This window comes from Schistocerca gregaria, chromosome 10, assembly GCF_023897955.1.
Source record: "Schistocerca gregaria isolate iqSchGreg1 chromosome 10, iqSchGreg1.2, whole genome shotgun sequence".
Lineage (NCBI taxonomy): Eukaryota > Metazoa > Arthropoda > Insecta > Orthoptera > Acrididae > Schistocerca > Schistocerca gregaria.
In genome coordinates this window covers 142,764,027-142,784,370 of record NC_064929.1, presented here as the reverse complement: position 1 = coordinate 142,784,370, position 20,344 = coordinate 142,764,027, and the positions used below count along the sequence as shown (strand labels likewise).

At 41.7% G+C, this 20,344-nt stretch overlaps 1 protein-coding gene across 1 annotated transcript in view; it reads left to right on the top strand.

Moving 5' to 3' along the window:
- The window catches only part of LOC126293215 (uncharacterized), a 120,674-nt gene extending 100,343 nt beyond the window's left edge, over positions 1-20,331 (top strand). Inside the window, exon 3 of the mRNA XM_049986338.1 lies at positions 20,318-20,331. Coding sequence (XP_049842295.1) covers positions 20,318-20,331 — 14 coding nt within the window. The remainder of the gene's footprint in view (positions 1-20,317) is intronic.
- The last annotated feature ends 13 nt before the right edge of the window (positions 20,332-20,344 follow it).

The window sequence follows — 20,344 nt, the reverse complement described above, 5'->3', positions numbered from 1 at the left end:
TTCTTTTGTTACCCATGGTTTCTTCGCAGCTACCTTCTTTGTACCTATGTTTTCCTTCCGAAATTCTGTGATGGCCCTTTTTAGAGACGTCCATTCCTCTTCAACTGTGTTGCCTACTGCGCTATTCCTTATTGCTGTATCTATAGCTGAACTTCAAACGTATCTCGTCATTCTTTAGAACTTCCGTATCCCACTTTTTAGTTTGTTTTTTTATGACCAGTATTTGTTGCATTTTCCCTTCATCTTACGGTAAGTGTGCGTAAATGTGACTGAATGAATGTTTTTTACTTGTAGTTTCGGGTTTCTTTTGTGGGGGACGCTGAGATCGTTGTCGTCTGCTAGGAGCAGGTGATGTTTGCTTCTCGTTTGGAGGGTAGCACAGGATGACCAAATTAGGATCCCAGTACCTGGACAGAGATGTTAACCCCTTTTAGTCTGAGGTTGGTTTGACTGTCGGGTTGGTGGCGGAAGCCTGCCCCTCCGGTAGCTTCCGTTGCACCGGTAGTTAGGCAAAGCTCGGTGAGGAAAGGACACTCTGCAGCTAGCGGTTGGTGAGTACAGTTCGTAGTTCCTAGGGAAGGTTTCTGCTGACACGAAGTGGTCGAATTAGAACTTCAGTACGTTAAACTCCTGGAATATTTAAGTATTTCAGCTTAACTGAAGCATGTGTATTTATGTATTTTCCGAATCTGGCATAATTATTTTGTTAAAAAAATCGGCGAAGATGGTTTTTGAAATTGAACATGCGAAAGGTACTTTGTTCGTTACGGACATAATGGTGTGGAATTTATAGCAGTGGATATGTTTAGGAAAAGCTGGTCAGTATAACTTAGGGTGAACGTCAGAATGATAGTGTTTTCGAGAGAGTGTGATATTTATTGTTCTTATTTTCTATGTTTTCGTGGAAGATACTATTGTTTCTCTGTGTTCGTCTCGTACCTCGTGTTTGGTAACCGATTACCCTTCTGGTCTACTACTGAACTGCAATAGGTTTAATTGTTTCGTGTGTTATAATTTCAGTAAAATATCTGTTTTTGGTGCGCATAGAGAAAATGTTTGTAACCATTTGTTTCTGAGCGGACCAAGTGTAACTTGACTCGGTGGGGGGGGGGGGGGGGGGGGGGGGGGAGGTGGTGGTTCTGCCTTGACGAGTTAAGGTGGCAAAATCATTCTGGTATTGCGCCATTAAAATTCCTTTACATTTGTGCCTGGTTTTATGTCTAATTTCTGAACAGTTACTTCGTAATCAAGTTTACCCCGTGCTGAAGTTCGGCCGTTCCTAAGCAGCAGGGGCGGTTTCTATGTCGTATATGTACTCTACAAAATCTTGCGAATCACATAAACCGCTTTCCAAGTTAGAGCATGAGCAGAACTGCGATAGGTATTTCTGTCGTGGGTACGTAGATGGAATGATTGAATTATTGTGTTCCTCTTGTGTTTTTCCTTTTTTCATTGCGCTGTTCTACCATTTTTGCGAATTATTTAGTTAAACTCATATGTGCATCAAATTCAGCCATGAAATAAATGTGCTACGTAAAAGATACATTCAGCGTCCCTTGCCTTTCTCATTGATGCCACTTTTCAAATTAATATTCTACTCCCTGATCTTTTTTAAGTTAATCTGCTTGCTTGTGATGAACAAAAATGGGAGGAGAAATCAAAGTAAATGCTGTACTGTCACAAATTTAAGGAATTCACATTTAATTAAACAAGGTCATTTATGTAAGACATACAGTGCGGTTCATCTTGTTAGTTTCTTTGAAAAAATTGCAGTCTTATATTTAAATTCTTAACTTAATTAAACTGGTTATTTCCAGTTCGGTCTTTTCTTAACTGTTCGGAAGGGCTTGGGCTGGTGGCGGCCTTGTAATTCTATTGTTTATAATTGTCCGTGTGAGGTGGGTTACCCAGAAATTGAACACAAGGGTTACATCTGCATTATTCTTGGTACATATCGTATGTCGAACCTTCGCCAGGATATGTTTACAGTTCTACATATATATTTTATAAGCTTAACATATTGTGCACATCAATAACCGCGTTGGTCCATCTCTGGCCCTTATGCAACTTATTACTCCGTTTGGAATTGGTTGATAGAGTAGTTGAATGTCCTCCTGCGGAATGTTTCTGTTGTGGTCTTCAGTGCAGCGACTGGTTTGATGCAGCTCTCCATGCTACTCTATCTTGTGGAAGCTTCTTTATCTCCCAGTACCCACTGCAACCTACATCCTTCTGAATCTGCTTAGTGTATTCATTTCTTGGTCTCTCTCTATGATTTTTACCCTCCACGCTGCCCTCCAATAATAAACCGGTGATCCCTTGATGCCTCAGAACATATCCTACCAACTGATCCCTTCTTCTAGTCATGTTGTGCCACAAGCTTCTCTTCTCCCCAACCCTATTCAATACTTCCTCATTAGTTATGTGATCTACTCATCCAATCTTCAGCATTCTTCTGTAGCACCACATTTCGAAAGCTTCTATTCTCTTCTTGTCCAAACTATTAATCGACCATGTTTCACTTCCATACATGGCTACACTCCATACAAATAGTTTCACAAACGACTTCCTGACACTTAAATCTATACTCGATGTTAACAAATTTCCTTTCTTCAGAAACGTTTTCCTTGCCATTGGCAGTCTACATTTTATATCCCCTCTACTTCGACCATCATCAGTTATTTTGCTTCCCAAATAGCAAAACTGCTTTACTACTTCAAGTGTCTCATTTTGTAATCTAATTCCTGCAGCATCAGCCGACTTAATTCGACTAAATTCCATTATCCTCGTTTTGCTTTTGTCGTTGTTCATGTTATATCCTCCTTTTAATACACTGTCTATCCCATTTATTTCTTCTCCATGGATTTTAATACCTACTCCGAACTTTTTTTTCTTTCCTCTACTGCTTGCTCAACATACAGATTGAATAACATCGGGAATAGGCTACAACCCTGTCTCACTCCCTTCCCAACCACTGCTTCCCTTTCATGTCCCTCGATTCTTACAACTGCCATCTGGTTTCTGTACAAATTGTAAATATCCTTTCGCTCCCTATATTTTACCCCTTGAAACCTTCAGAATTCTGTCCACCTGTTTTGTTAGTGTCAAAATCCCGAGCCTTCTCCCGATGCTCCGTACGTTCTCAATTGAGGAGAGTTCTGGCGACCTTGCTGGCCAAGGGAGGACGTCGCAAATACGTGGACAAGCAGTAGAAAGTCTCGGCGCTTGCGGGCGGGCATTATCTTGCTGAAATATAAGCACAGGATGGCTCGCCATGAAGGGCAGCAAAACGGGGCATATAACATAGCTGACGCACCACCGTTCTGTAAGGCTGCCGCGGATGACAGCCAGAGGTGTGCTGCTATGAAATGAAACGACACTCCAGACCATCACTCTTGGCTGTCCGGCCGTATGACAGGTGGCAGTCAAGCTGACATCTTACTGCAATCTGGGACGTCTTCAGACACACCGTTGGTCATTAGGACACAGATCGAAGGGCATCTCTTCAGTTAACACAATACCACTCCAGTCAATGAGATTCGACGCCGAAGACATTACAGCGCAGATATACATCAACGATATTCTACGTCTCGTTCTGTTTTCCTTCATGGCAAGCTATCCTGGGCTTACATTTCAGCAAGATACTGCCCGCTCACATAAGGTGACAGTTTCTTCAAAAACGTTCAAATGTGTGTGAAATCTTATGGGACTTAACTGCTATGGTCATCAGTCCCTAATCTTACATACTACTTAACCTAAATTATCCTAAGGACAAACACACACACCCATGCCCGAGGGAGGACTCGAACCTCCGCCGGGACCAGCCACACAGTCCATGGCTGCAGCGCCTGAGAGCGCTCGGCTAATCCCGATCGGCAGACAGTTTCTACTGCTTGTCTTCGTGCATGCCAAACCCTACCTTAGCCAGAAAGGTCGGCGGATCTCTCCCCAGTTGAGAACTTTTTGAGCATTATCGGCAGGGCCCTATAATCAGCTTAGTATTTTGACAGTCTAACCCATCAGTTGGATAGAATTTGGCACGATATCCCCCAGGAGGACATTTAATAACGTTATCAGTGAGTGGCAAGGCGAATAACTGCTGTATTGGGGTCAGAAGTACACGAATGCGTTACTGACATGGTCAATTTGTGAAGCTCGCTCTATTAAATAAATCATACAACATGTGGTTTGTCTTTACATGTACATCACATCTACAGATTTCAGTCCCATTCCGATAATTCCTCACTGGTGCGTCGTTTTTTTTTCTGTTTTAGAGTGCAGAGCGAATGGAATGGAAATAAACTCTAATATGAGGCACCCACTACTGTGCAGTTCAGTGTAGTTTTTACGTAATATTGCATATGTTTTCTGATAACAGTTATGTGTTGTTTAGGGAAACTTGTGCTGTGTTAGATTGGTCTGCAAACTAGAGGGCAGCTTAGTGATCCGTTCAGCACAGAGAGAAACAGAGAACATCCGTCACCATTTGGTATTGCCAGTGTGTGTTCTGTCTCTGTGCGACGTCGCACGCCTTAGGTATTCTCTGCCGAGGCGCCGAGTTGCCTAGTTCTCAGGAGCATGTGAGTTATGGGCGGCCTCCAACAGAGGGAGCAAGGAGGCGAAGCGTGGTATGTTTCATGCGTCCACATTAAATCACTCGAGCAGTTCCCAAGTGAATACCCATCCAGCATATGTGGATACAACCTGACACACAACTCTACTCAGCAGTTTGCATCAATACACTATTTGACAATACCAATAACACTTCAAGACACCATCCGCACCATGCCTACAGTCATCAGCAATTAGAGCCAAACTAGATAGTCTTCAGTTGCTAGTAGTTATTGTTTATCCTGTTCAAACTGAACTGTTGTCACAAATCATCTTCAAAGGCAACTAATGTAGAGTTCCAAATAATAAGTTATTGTAAATATATGCTAAACATTGTTGGCAAAATTTTTGCTATAATGTTGCCCAACTCTTTCTGGCCCTGTGACAAGCCTCTAAAATTAGTGTCTGCAAACAAGACGCCCCATACAGCAATTACAAGGGCTATTCAGAAAGTAAGGAACGATAGGTCGCGAAATGGAAACCGCAGTGAAAATCAGAAGTTTTATTTACAACAATTAGCTACAACTTCCAGTTCCTTATCTTCATAGCCGCCGATCCGACTTAGACGTTTGTCATGGCGTTGTACCAACTTTCCAACTTCCTCGTGATAGAAGATAACTGCCAGTGCTTTCGGCCAATTCTCTACGCTGGCCTACAGCTCATTGTCTGTGCCAAAATGTTGTCTTCATAGTCACTTGTTCATGTGAGCACAGATGAAACTCAGAGGGAGACAATTACGGCCTGTATTGTGGGTAACCAAACATTTCCAATTGAAAACGATTCAGGAGCATCTTCATTGCCCCTGCAGAATGCGACTGAGGATTGTCTTTAAGAAGAAAACGCACGACAGTTATGTAATGTTGGCTGCATAGCTTCAGGCGAAATTTCTCACCAGGCCCTCGTACTTGGCGGGAGACACTATGGTTCTAGGTATTTTTATGTGCTCCCTGTGTGTTCAGAACAAAAACGAACGACGTAACTCGATCGACGGGCATACTAGAGACACTGCCCAGCCGACCTGTGGTTTTTATTTGGCGACCGATCGTTCCTTACTTTCCGAAGAACAGTCGTGTTTTGGTGGTAGGGGATTCTCTTCCGGCCAGATTCATATGTTTGAGCCCGAGAGTATTTGCTGGATAGAAAATCAAGCTGAGGGATCCTCCATTGGAAGACCGACTTCCTCGTTGTGATGGTCTCTAAAAAATGAATATTGTGGGCGAAACTATCGCAATCAGCCGTCAACGCAATGTTTCTTCTGTGTGCTTTGTATTATCCAAATAAAAACTCATCTGATCATTATCATCATGTTGATTAGACATTTTTCATGCTGTAGACTGGAAGAAGATGACATAGCCACATATCATTTCTGGTTTCCAGAAAAAGGCAGGAACACGAGAGGAAATATTGAGAATGCGGCTAGGAAGATACATTGAGAAAAAAAGGGCAAAGCTTCATTTATAGTATGTGAATCGGCTGGTTGGAATCTAAGTTATGTCACAGAAAGTAAATTTTTCTGGAAACACAAAAGCCTGCTTTAGTACACAACGGATTTAATTGTGGTTCAAATGTTCAAATGGCTCTAAGCACTATGGGACTTAACATCTGAGGTCATCAGTCCCCTAGCATGCCCGAGGCAGGATTTGAACCTCCGACCGTAGCAGCAGCGCGGATCCGGACTGAAGCGCCTAGAACTGCGCGGCCACAGAGGCCGGCTTTTAAGCGTGGTGTTGTGGAGTTACCTTGTAGCAACTGGCCCTAGGGCTGAACAGTGTACTCTATTACAGCATACTTTTGCCGTCGACTGTGGTCAGTAATAGAGATTGAAGAATTTGCGCGTACTGGAGATGGCTCTTCTCGAACCTGATGATGCGAGTGAGGTGGTCTCTTTGCAGCCAAAGGATTGTCTTACTCAAGTTTATATTATTCATATTCTTTATAGCAAGAGAACAGTGTTGCAGGAGCATACTTATTTAGAATTTACCCAAACTACAAATAGAGCCAAGAAAAAACTAGAGAGAGAGAGAGAGAGAAAGAAAGAAAGCGCGCAGACAACGGTCGGTACAGTTCATTTTGTCCATCCTTCGCTGGCTACTGAGACATACCGTTATAAAATGGTTCCTGCTCGTCGGGTATGTATTGTAAAATTTTCTTCACCTCGTCTACCTTCTTCTTTTTATTGTAAGAAGTCCACTATCCCCTTGACTAAATGGACATGCCATTTCCTAATTCAGTACCCAACAGACGAGCGCTCCTGTTGATGCGATACGACTCCTTGTTATACGAAAAGATGCTTGCAGATACAAAGATCAGTTATCTCTAGTTAACGTAGTTTTTCCTTTTTTGTTAAAAAAGTGGATATGACCTCTTTTCCAACTCACCGATTCATTTGTAGATTAAGAGAGAGCTTCATTGACTAGACTGCACTCTTTGAAATTCTGAAGATACAACGAATAAAATACAGGCAACAGAGCTCCTTCTACACCAGAAACCAGACTGCATTTTAAGGGTAGGAGGCTATGAAAGGCAAGCGGTAGTAAGGAAACTGAAGATCACGTAGAAGAGGTAATGGCTTTGTGATTTGTCCATGACACTGTAATTCTTTGAAGAAATGCAAAGGACTTTGGATAGTAATGGCTCGGAATAGAGTGTGTATTACAAACAAGTTGTAAGACGGTTAACAAAGGTAATTTATGTTAGGAAATGAGACAGTAAAGTAGATTTGCTGTTCGGGTAGCAAAGTAAGTAGAGGGGAGATAAAATAAAGACTGACGATAGCTAGAAAAGCGTTTCTGAAAAACATAAATTTGTTAACATGTAATACAAATTTGGATGTTGTAAGTATCTTCTGAAAGTGTTTTTACGGATGTAGCCATACTTGGGAAATGTGTACGATGAACTGTTCAGACTAGAAATGAAAAGTATCTCAAATGTTTCGCTGTGGGATAATGCCGAGAATTAGGTGAGCTGCTAGGATAATTTTATTTATGCAATTTTGTTGTATGATGACATGATGGAGACCGTGGCTGTTGTTTGAAGACAAATGTTGATGATTTTAGGACAGCAACCAGCCACAAATTTACTTTCAGTTCCTTTATTCAAAGGCTACCGTTACCTTTTTCGAATCGTTGTGATTCATCCTCTGACGGTTTACACGCTTTCTTTATGACATGTGGCATGTTTTTTACAGATCAATTGTCCTAAAATATAAATAATACATAATTATAAACACGCCACACATAGATGGTTGCGTTACAGATCTTTGTTGCATGTGACTTACGTGAAATGTCCGTTTGGAGTGTTTGTTTTCATAACATTCGTCCAACAGATGTGAATACATTTCCACTGCATTCTTATTGTAGCACACGCATTTTTTTTTTTCACTGAACACTTAAGATTTGTCACTGAGAAGATTTCAGCCACGCACATGTTTTGATACATACAAAGAGCTTACAAACATATATCAAAGATGCTATGATATATCGTAACATTTGACGATGACGTCCTAGGTTTGGAAAGGATCAAATATTCATTTACGCAACTATAAAGCCTTTTACACTAATACAAAGACATTGATTTTTTTGAGTTGATAGTACATTATTTAATTACATTTAGCATCATGAGAATTATAGTAACAAATAAATTTGCTATTTGATCTGCAGATACGTGTACTAATATTATTTGCTTTGGAGACTGGAAAATAATTCTTGGAAATTTTTCAGTTAAAGGGTGTTAGCTAACTCTGTTTGTTCATTAAGGATATAGTCTGAGGTGCTGTTTTTGGGTGTGTGTATTTATATTTCTTCTAATATATTCATAATGGCTCCTTTTTCTGCTAGATGTAAAATTTTTATGTTGTCCTCAATGTTTACCACTGAATGGTTTTCTTCAGCAATATGAGCTGTATATGCAGATTTATTCAAGTTACCAAGTCTTAAAGCATCAATGTGTTCTTTGTATCTAATTTCAAAACTTCTGCCTGTCTGTCCAATGTAGAATTTTGGGCATGTATCGCATTTGAGTTTGTATACTCCTGTTTTAGGGTAGGGGCTCTTGGAGGTATTTACATCATGCATTACTTTTTGTTGTAATTTATTATTTGTGGAAAAGCTGATTGCGATATTTTTCTTTTTAAATATGTTTGCTATTTGGTATGATAGTGGGCCTTTGTATGGGAGAGCACCACATTTAGTTTTGGCTTCAGTGGCACACTGATTTGGCTTGAAGTGACTGCTGTGAAGTGTATCTGTGGTTTTTGTCTGCATTTTGTTGTGGAGTTTTTCTATTATTGTGGGTTTATGTCTATTATTATGAGCAACTGTTTTAATTATATTGATTTCATTTTGTTGGTCTGTGTCACTCATTGGTACTTTTTTAAGTTCGGTGTAGCATCGTTCTGAAATATGCCATTTTTTGTTGACGGTGGTGGTAAGATGAGTTTTCAATACTGACATCTGTGCGGTATGTTTTATGTAAATACTATACTGATGTTTATTTTGACTATTGCAAATTTTCAGGTCAAGAAAGTTAATGCTTTTATTAGCTTCATGTTCAACTGTGAATTTAATATTTTTGTGCATTTTGCTTAGATCTGCTGCTAGTGTACCTATTTCATTGCTTGTACCATCAAAAAGCAAGATTGTATAATCAACATATCTTCTGTAGTAGATTATTTGGTTTGAGATGTGCTGGTTGGTTGAGAATAATTTTTGTTCTATATGGTTGATGTAAATGTCAGCCAATATCCGGGTAAGCTACTTCCCATTGCCAAACCATCATGTTGTTGGTACAGTTTGTTGTTGAAGCTAAAGTAATTATGCTCTAGAATAAGTGAAAAAATTTTAAAAGGTCCTTGATCGCTTTAGAAAATGCAAGAATCTTAATGAAATAAAATACACTCTAATAAAATTTTAGACTGAATTGAAGACTTGGGATGCTTTCATTTGTGAAGAATTTAGGATTTGGCTTCGAATTAGTCATAGTTTTAAATACAAGATCGTACTAGGAGATAGAAAGCTATTTTCAAAGGAGATTTGAACCTGTTTCTTTATACGTTATTCAACACAACGTTAAAATTCAACTGCGATAGCGTGTTTCCTTAGCAATAAGACAATACGTTATATCAGAATTTTAATTCGTTTGGCAGTAACGTGAAGTTATCATACTGCCAAATAAAAAATATTAATTGCGCGTTTGGGTATTTCATATATATGTTGAGGATATATTTTATTTAAGATGTCCGCTCCCGGTAGCTGAGTGGTCAGCGTGACACAATGCCAATCCTATGGGCCGGGGTTCGATTCCCGGCTGGGTCGGAGATTTTCTCCGCTTAGGAACTGGGTGTTGTGTTGTTCTAATCAGCATCATTTCATCCTCATCAGCGAACAAGTCGCCGAAGTGGCGTCAAATCGAAAGACTTGCACCCGGCGAACTGTCTACCAGACGGGAGGCCCTCGTCACACGACATTCTCACCGGCTGCGACGTAGTCGCGTATATGAACAGTGATCCAACACTGTCAAATGTTTTTTTATTCCAGTCTTTGATCACTATATCAGTTTTATTTAATCTAATTACTTCGTATTCAAATCACGGATGTACTCAAGGTTCTGAGGTGTGTCGCTGTGTGTCTGTTTCCGATGTCGCAGGAGTTGCGAAATTCGTGCACTGTGCTTCTTGTCTTCTATTGCATGTTTCTATTCTATTAAACTAGTAAAGTAACTGAAAAAGACATAACTGGTAAGGCAGTTAGAAAGATTTGCTTTCAGGGTTGTGAAAACACATTTCCTCTTAGCAACAAATAATCCTGAACTAAAATGGATACAGGGATTACTGAAAACAGGTTGTCGTGGCGAGACTGAATATTGTAACCCCTAAATACTCCAAATATAAGCGAAAAATATAACTATTCAAAAAAGCAGATAAAACTTCGCTGGGCGCCTTCCTGAGAGACAATCTCCACTCCGTCAAAATTAACAACGTAAGTATAGGCCAGATGTGGGTCGAAATCAAAGAAATAGTATCGGCAGCAATTGAGAGATTTGTACCATATTAATTAACAAACAACCGAGCTGTTCCCCCTTGGTACACAAAACGGGTCAGAACAACTAAACAGCACGTGAAATTTAAACGTATGCAAAATATCCAAGATCGGCGATCTTTTACAGACTCTCGAAATTTAGCAGGGACGTCAATTCGAGATGCTTATAATACTTTGCACAATCAAACTTTGTCTCGAAACCCGGCAGAAACTCCAAAGAGATTGTGGTCGTATGTAATGTATAGAGCGCCAAGACAAAATCGATGCATTCTCTGAGCGATAGCAATAGAAATTACTATCGAAGGCAGTGCTCCCAAAGCAAAGTTATTAAACACATCCTTCCGTAAATCTTTAATCAAAGAAGACGAAGTAAATATTCCAGAATTCGACCTCAGCTGCCAACAAAACTTAAATGTAGATACCCTCGGAGTTGCGAAGCAATTTAAATCACTTAACAAAAGCAAGTCTTACGGTCCAGACTCTATACCGGTTAGGTTTCTTTCAGAATATGCTGATACAATACCTCCATCATTAATCATAAACAACCGTTCGCTCGGCGAAAGATCCGTACCTGAAGACTGGAAAGTTGCACAGGTCACAGCAGTAGGAGTAATCTACTGAATTACAGGCCCATGTCGTTAAGGTCGATATGCATAAGGATTTTGGAGCATATATTGTGTTGGAACTCTATAAATTTCCTCGAAGAGAACGGTCTGTTGTCACACGGATTTAGAAAACATTGTACCTTCTAGATTTCCATGAGACTTCTGATACTGTACCACACAAGCGGCTTGTAACAAAATTGCGCGCTTATTAAATATCGTCTCAGTTTTGCCACTTGATTCGTGATTTCGTATCACAGAGGTCATAGCTCGTAGATCAGAATTGACGGAAATTCATCGAGTGAAGCAGAAGTGACTTCTGGCGTTCCCCAAGGTAGTGTTGTAGGCCCTCTGCTGTTCCTTATCTATATAAACGATCTGAGCAGCCGTCTTAGGTTGCTTGCAGATGAAGCTGTCGTTTATCGTCTAGTAAGGCCATTATAAGATCAAAAGAATTGCAAAAGGATTTAGAAAAGAGATTTGTGCGAAAATTGACAATTGAGCCTAATTAATGGAAAGTGCCAGGTCAGCCACGTGAGTGGTAAAAGGAGTCTGTTAAACTTCGGTTACACGATAAATCAGTGAAATGTAAAGGTCGTATGTTAAATTAAATACCTAAAAAATTTGAATTACGAACAAGTTAAATTGGAAAGAACACGCAGAAGATGAGGGGAAGCTCAATCAAAGACTGCGTTTTATTGGCATTCTGGAAATTTTGCACTTATTTACGTATTTATATGTACGAAATTTCATGAAAGTAGGGGAACAAGGTTGAGCACTTACGAGAACTATCGAAGAGATTAGTAACAACAGTTTATCGGGAGATTATAACGTCAAGAACGGCCGGCGACAAGCCAAGTAATCCGAATTAGCGCTGCCGGCGCAAAGCGAATCTATTTATACGAGACGTGTGGACGGTAAAGTGTTAAGAGAAAATGTCAAAATCTGAAAAATATCACCTATGTAACAGGGATCCTAACGCGTATAGGTGAAGACCGCAAGATATGAAAAATATATTCCTGTGTCATTGTCGTCTTGCAGTTCGAAGACTGGTTCAAACCAGTCTAACCTGTGCGAGGCTCTTCGTTTTGGCATAAGTTTACTGCAACGGACACCCACTAGAAGTTTCCTACTGTGTCCAAACCTTGATTTCCGTCTTCCCCTCACTTCGTTATGAAATTGACTATTGCTTGATGCCTCCGTAAGTGTCGTATCAAACGACCCCTTCTTTCTGTCAACTTGTGCCACATGTTCCCGTAAATTCGATTCAGCACCTCATTAGTTATGCTGTTTACCGATCTAATGTTCAATCTTTCAGTGTAAAATGTGTCAAAAGATTATATTTCTCTACCGTCGCCGGCCGATGTGGCCGTGCGGTTGTAGGCACTTCAGTCTGGAACCTCGGGCATGGATGTGTGTGCCGAGTGACTGATGGCATTGCAGCTTGTTTACAGATTAGTCATGGGTCAGCACACCACGTTATGCATGATGTGCTCCAGTTTCAATAAGTGTCTGCAAGATGGGTGCCACGGCAGCTGACTCCTGAAATGAGAGAACGACGTGTTGATGCTTGTGAAGAACTTCTTCGGCCCTTTGAACGAGGAGGTGATGGCTTCCTTGCAAGAATCGTTACTGGGAACGGGGTTCCCTTCCACCAACCAGAAACTAAGAGAGAGCAAGGAATGGCGCCATTCCTCATCACCAAAACCAAAGAAGTTTCGAACAGAATAGTCAGCAGGGACGGTTATGCTGACTCTTTTTTGGGACGAAAAGCCACTATGGCTGCAGTACATTAGGACTTTGGTTTTATAAAACAGATCTGATGATGGTCATTATAGACCGAAACTGGGAATGTGTTAACGAAAGCCGGCCGGATTGGCCGAGCGGTTCTATGCGCTTCAGTCTGGAACCGCGCGACAGCTACGGTCGAATCCTGCCTCGGGCTTGCATGTGTGTGATGTCCTTAAGTTAGTTAGGTTTAAGTAGTTCGAAGTTCTAGGGAACTGACGACCTCAGATGTTAAGTCCCATCGTGCTCAGAGCCATTTTGAACCTCTACCGTCTGACATTTTTGGCGTCGACGTTTCACACTGAGAGAAATACCTTCAGGAAAAAACTTCCTAATGTTGGCATCCGTTTATCTCAAATTTTAAGATTTCTTTTCTTTTTTTCGTGTGGTTCTACGGCTTTCAGTTGGACGCCACTTTTGCGGCTTGCCTGTGCCTATCACACGTTATCCGACCGGGACGCGCGATTTGAGGCGCCCTGTCACGGACTACGTGGCCTCTCCCACCGAAGGTCCGAGTCCTACCTCGGACATGGGTGTGTGTGTGTTTTTCTTACTATAGGCTAGTTTCAGTAGTGTGTAAGTAAAGGGACCGATGGCCTAAGCAGCTTTTCTCCCTTAGGAATTCACACACATTTGAACATTTATCCAACCGGACGAAAGGGACGTCAAGTTTTAACGTGGAATGACAAAGAGGCGTCTCTTCTGACGAACCTCGACATCACTGAGACGTGAACATTACATTAAAAGGCAGGCCTAAAAGTCAGAGACCAAGTCGAGGTTTCCATTCCGCTTTGCACATATGAGCTTTATCTCTCGACTACGACGTCCGAGAGCTTCTCTGGACATTAGGTCCAGCTGTGTAAGATCCCTTTTCGACCCTCACCTCTTCGTTTTATTATCGACAATTTAACATAACAAATTCACCCTTATACGCTGATCGTGTTTAGTGAATTGCGAATTATTTTAACATTATTATGAGCAAGCAATCGATTCACAAGGCATTCGTCTTAATCCCGTTGATTAGTTATTCAACTGCGAGTAACCGACAATTCTGCAGAGTCCTCCCAAAGCCGTCTCACGAAGCCCTTTTTATACACTAACTTAAAACGACGGTGCTTACAAATTATTTACCGTTAGTCACAGTCCACTTATGGTTTGTGATGATTTTGTACAGCCGCAACATTCAGCATCTTTTTATCGTGCAGCCAGAGCCGCATGTGCGCGAAGGTTTGCGGGCGACCCCTTCGAGAAACATTGTGACCATTCCTCGTGTATCTACATCTACACGGATACTCTGCAAATCGCAGTTAAGTGACTGGCAGATGGTTCAACCTCAATTATGTAAGTCCCCAACAGCGCGCGCGAAAAAACAATCACCTATGTGTTTCCATTATATATTATTGTAAGCAACGTAATCGATTCACAAGGCATTCCTCTTAATCCCGTTGATTAGTTATTCAACTGCGAGTAACCGACAATTCTGCAGAGTCCTCCCAAAGCCGTCTCACGAAGCCCTTTTTATACACTCACTTAAAACGACGGTGCTTACAAATTATTTACCGTTAGTCACAGTCCACTTATGGTTTGTGATGATTTTGTACAGCCGCAACATTCAGCATCTTTTTATCGCGCAGCCAGAGCCGCATGTGCGCGAAGGTTTGCGGGCGACCCCTTCGAGAAACATTGTGACCATTCGTCGTGTATCTACATCTACACGGATACTCTGCAAATCACAGTTAAGTGCCTGGCAGATGGTTCAACCTCTATTATTAAAGTCCCCAACAGCGCGCGCGAAAAAACAAACACCTATATGTTTCCGTGCAAGCTCTAATTTTCTTTATTTTATTGTGATGATCGTTTCTCACTCGGTAGGTCGGCGTCAACAAAATATTTTCGTATTCGGGAAAGTTAGTAATTTAAATTTCAAGAGAAGATTCTGCCGCAAGGAAAAACGCCTTCGTTTTAATTATATCCACCCCCAATTCCTGTGTCATGTCGGTGACACTCTTAATTCTCGATAATACAAAACGTGCTGCTCTGCCTTGAAGTTTCTCGAGTACTCCGTTAATCCTATCTGGTAACAGTCTCTTTAGTAGATCTGTTGCACCTTCTAAGCGTTTTGCCAATAAAACGCAGTCTTTGATTGAGCTTCCCCTCATCTTCTGCGTGTTCTTTCCAATTTAACTTGTTCGTAATTCTAATTTTTAGGTATTTAATTTAACATACGACCTTTACATTTCACTGATTTATCGTGTAACCGAAGTTTAACAGACTCCTTTTACCACTCACGTGGCTGACCTGGCACTTTTCATTAATTAGTCGTGAGTCGTGCTTGGGTAGCTCAGTTGGTAGAGCACTTCCCCGCGAAAGGCAAAAGTCCCGAGTTCGAGTCTCGGTCCGACACACAGTTTTAATCTTCCAGGAAGTTTCATATCTGTGCACACTCCGCTGATGAATGAAAATCTCATTATGGGTTTTTGTTGATTTATTTTTTTGCATTTTGTGTACCACAAATATGAAATAATTCACAAAAGTAGTTGTGAGCAAAAGAGGAGCTGTAGAAGGAAAGGTCGGAATAATTCTTGAATAAATTTGAAAATACTTCGTCTGCAGTCGACGTTAATAAATTCCAATCAGGCACATAATTCGCGTTGAAAAAGGCAGAAGGGGAACGAATAGAAGATGTAATAAGAGTGAGAGAGAATATTCAGCTCTGCATTAAATTTCAGCTAGTAATAGAAAATATTCTTTTCAAAAACTACAAGAGGAGAGGCATACTTTTAAAAGAACTGGATACACTTGAGGATTTCTGCTGTATTGCATCGCGGTCATACAGATATTTCGGTATCAGATACTGGATTGCAAAGCGAACTCAGAAGCAGATATGCAAGAGTCAGATCACAATTCAGTATTAACGAAAAGTATATAGAAATTTAAAAGAATGCCGGTACAATTAGTGTTGAAAGAAGTGGGACACTGAAGTACTGGGGAATGATAAGTCGTGTTTTAAGTTATCTAAGGCTATAAATACTGTGATAACAGAAACCCAGCAGGCAGTACGATTGAATAGCGGCAATAGCAAAATCAGGACACGGTCGACGAAAGAAGCAAATACAAAAATATTCAAGGAAAGAGACAAATTCAGCAATATAAATCACTCAGAAATGAAATAGATAGGAAATTCAGTGAAGCCAAGGCGAAAAGGCTCCAGGAAAACCGTGAATAATTCGGAAAACGAATGATCGTAGGAATGACTGAGTCCGAGTGTAGAAAAGTAAAAGCAACCTTCCGTGAAATGACAAGCAAGGGTGACAACATTAAGGATGCAAATGAAGTACCCGCCGTTGGTGGTTACAAAGTGAAGGCCCAGGTATACAGTGAGTGAGACGCCCAACTTAACCTGCAGGGCCGGACAGGTAGTTTAAAATGTGGAAAGGGGCCAAAATAAGGGGCTGTCAGTTACACTCGAAGATACAATTTTATTATTATAGAAGGGAGAACCGATAGAGGTACTCAAGGTACCCTCTGCCACACACCGTCAGGTGGCTTGCGGAGTATGGATGTAGATGTAGCTGTACATGTAGATTATTTGGTAAAACATTACAACAGCAAAAAAAAAAAAAAATTAAACACAAAGCTTTAATCTTTGGGACTTAATTATCCGCTGAAAGCCACTTTAATTTCAAAACGGCTAAAGGCTAATAACTTGAAATGCAAGCAGAATCAGAAATTTAAAATGCAAGCCTTATCCTGAAACAGTTCTTTATTTAGGCTGACGGCCCAGAGAATCTGAAATTTTCAGAACAAATATTTTGAATTCAAAATCGGCTGAAAGCCAAACACTCAAGGATAAACAACATTGATTTAAAAAAAAAACATGGTCAACGTAAAACTATTCTTAATTAGGGAAAACTCAACCAAAACAGAAGTTTAAAAGGCAAAGCCTTATATTAAAACAGTTAGGCTGAAGGCCCAAAGAATCAGACACTTCAGGAGCAAACAAGTTAAATTCAAATCAGCTGAAGGTCTAACATTTAAACTCCATAGCATTAATTTTTTAAATACCAAAGGCCTTATGTGAAACAGTTCTTTAACTTAGGCTGCAGGCGGTAAGAGCAAAACAACTCAAACTCAAAATTGACTGAAGGCCCAACACCTACAATTCAACATTAAAACCTTTAAAATGCCAAAGGTCTTACAAGAAACAGTTCTTTAAATTAGGCTGAAGGCCTAAAGAATCTTAGGCCTTAAGGGGAAAACAACCTTAATGTTTAAAAAAATCGGCTAGAAGCCATACAAGTACAAACAACAAGAACAAATTTAAAAAAGGCAGTACACACAAGGGCGCTCAGATCTTCGAGGGTGAGCCTGGAATTCAAACACTAACGATCGCTTAGGTGAGACAGGTAGTCGGTACAAGTATTCATGATCCGACGACAACCCAACCGACAGACAGTCAACGGACCCTCTGACAAGGTAACTTCCACTTCACGCGACCAGGGCACAACAGGGAGTTCAACGGAACAACGTAGGCGATATTGGCGCCCACAGTCAAACATATATTGCGATGTCAAAACACACACCGCGCTGGACAGCAACAACACGATGGGGAAACTACACTGCCTGAAATTCACATAAATGGCCAGGGCAGGTAACCGGAACGATAACGTCCGCAAGGCAGAAGATCCCGCTGGTGCACTTCAATTCAAATAACCAAATACAGTGGAACTCCACCGGAATGTGGCTAGAATTTTCCAACTTGAAAACCACGTTGTTGCTTGACGGAATATCTCAACAGCCGACAACGAACTCCAAATGACACAATCCGAATAGTCTTGACTTGCTGGTAGGTTGAATCAAAACTCAACTTTCTTTTCCAGGATCGGTGAGCCACGGACCTCAGCCGGCCGCGGAAGCCGTGCGGTTCTGGCGCTGCAGTCCGGAACCACGAGGCTGCTACGGTCCCAGGTTCGAATCCTGCCTCAGGCATGGGTGTGTGTGATGTCGTTAGGTTAGTTAGGTTTACGTCGTTCTAAGTTCTAGGGGACTTATGAGCTAAGATGTTGAGTCCCATAGTGCTCAGAGCCATTTTTGAACCACGTACCTCGCAGCAATGGGAACAGCGCCACACACTCCGACACCGCGTAGAGACAGCCAGCGGGCCCGGCCAAACCACACCCCGCCGAGAATTCCTCACTGTTCCACTCCAACCGAACGACTCCTCGCACACCGCCAACCCGGAAACTATAAGCGCCAGGTCAAGGATAGTCCAAGGTGCCAATATCGATATACGCCGCTGCTGCCAGCCACAGAAGGAGAGGGTAACAGCGTAATCGCGATAACCGAGGGAGACTAAACACACTATAGCAATGGAGGTTTAATCCAACTCATAGTATGAGCCAGCCATGGCTCAGTGAGTATTAAGTTTATTTGACATAAGAGGGCGCAAGTCTTGATAAAGTCAGAAATGAAGTAAATCCTTTTGATTCGAATGGAAAACAGTACTTGAGGGAAAGTGACTAATAATTGTAAGCAGACGAACAGTTCTAAACGGAAGTTAATCACGAAATGGTGACGGTGGCTGAAGACCTGTGATCAAATAGAATTAACACGAATACGATCGAAAGCAGAATGCATCTCCAACGAAAGCGGGTACTGTTCTAAAATGTTACTAACTAGTATCACACAAAACAGTACGCTGGAAAAAAAGTTTAACTACTTACAGCACAGTCCCAAGATCAGTTATCATGAATACGACTCAGAGTGAGAGACAATCCTGTATTAATGTTCCAGTACAGCGAAGATATATACACTACTGGCCATTAAAATTGCTACACCAAGAAGAATTGCAGATGATGTACGGGTATTCATTGGGCAAATATATTATACTAGAACTGACATGTGATCACATTTTCAGGCAATTTGGGTGCATAGATCCTGAGAAATCAGTACCCAGAACAACCACCTCTGGCCGTAATAACGGTCTTGATACGCCTGGGCATTGAGTCAAACAGAGATTGGATGTCGTGATCAGGTACAGCTGCCCATGCAGCTCCAACACGAAACCGCAGTTCATCAAGAGTAGTGACTGGCGTATTGTGACGAGCCAATTGCTCGGCCACAATTGACCAGACGTTTTCAATTAGTGAGAGATCTGGAGAATGTGCTGGCCAGGGCAGCAGTCGAACATTTTCTGTTTCCACAAAGGCCCGTACAGGACCTGCAACATGCGGTTGTGCACTATCCTTATGAAATGTAGGGTTTAGCAGGGATCGAATGAAGGGTAGAGCCACGGGTCGTAAAACATCTCAAATCTAACGTCCACTGTTCAAAGTGCCGTCAGTGCGAACAAGAGGTGACAGAGACGTGTAACCAGTGGCACCCCATACTATCACACCGGGTGATACGCCAGTATGGCGATGACGAATGCACGCTACCAATGTGCGTTCACCGCGATGTCACCAAATACGGATGCGACCACCATGTTGCTGTAAACAGAACCTGGATTCATCCGAAAAATTGACGTTCTGCCATTCGTGCACCCAGGTTCGTCGTCGAGTAGGCCATCGCAGGCGCCCCTGTCTGTGATGCAGCGTCGAGGGTAACCGCAGCCACGGTCTCCGAACTGATAGTCCATGTTGCTGCAAACGTCGTAGAACTGTTGACTCGGGGATCGAGACGTGGTTGCACGATCCGCTACAGCCAGTCAGATAAGACGCCTGTCATCTCGAGTGATAGTGATACGAGGCCGTTGGGAACCAGCACGGCGTTCCGTATTACCGTTCCTTATTAGCCTCCTGAACCCACCGATTCCATATTGTGCTAACAGTCATTGGACCTCGACCTACGCAAGTAGCAGTGTAGCGATACGATAAACCGCAGTCGCGATAGGCTACAATCCGACGTTTATCAGTCGGAAACGTGATGGTACGCATTTCTTCTCCTTACACGAGGCATCACAACAACGTTTCACCAGGCCACGCCGGTCAACTGCTGTTTGCGTATGAGAAATCGATTGGAAACTTTCTTCATGTCAGCACGTTGTAGATGCCGTCACCGGCGCCAGCCTTGTGTGAATGCTCTAAAAAGATAATCATTTGCATATCACAGCATCTTCTTCCTGTACGTTAAATTTCGCGTCTGTAGTACGTCATCTTCGTGGTGTAGCAATTTTAATGGCCAGTAGTGTAGGATGAATATCTTCCGGGGAAGCAACAGGGGTTCAGCTTGTATATCGAATAAACATGAAAAGTTAATGACGCATTTTTTTCTTGATTATAGTTACAAGTTCATGACTGGCGCTCGTAG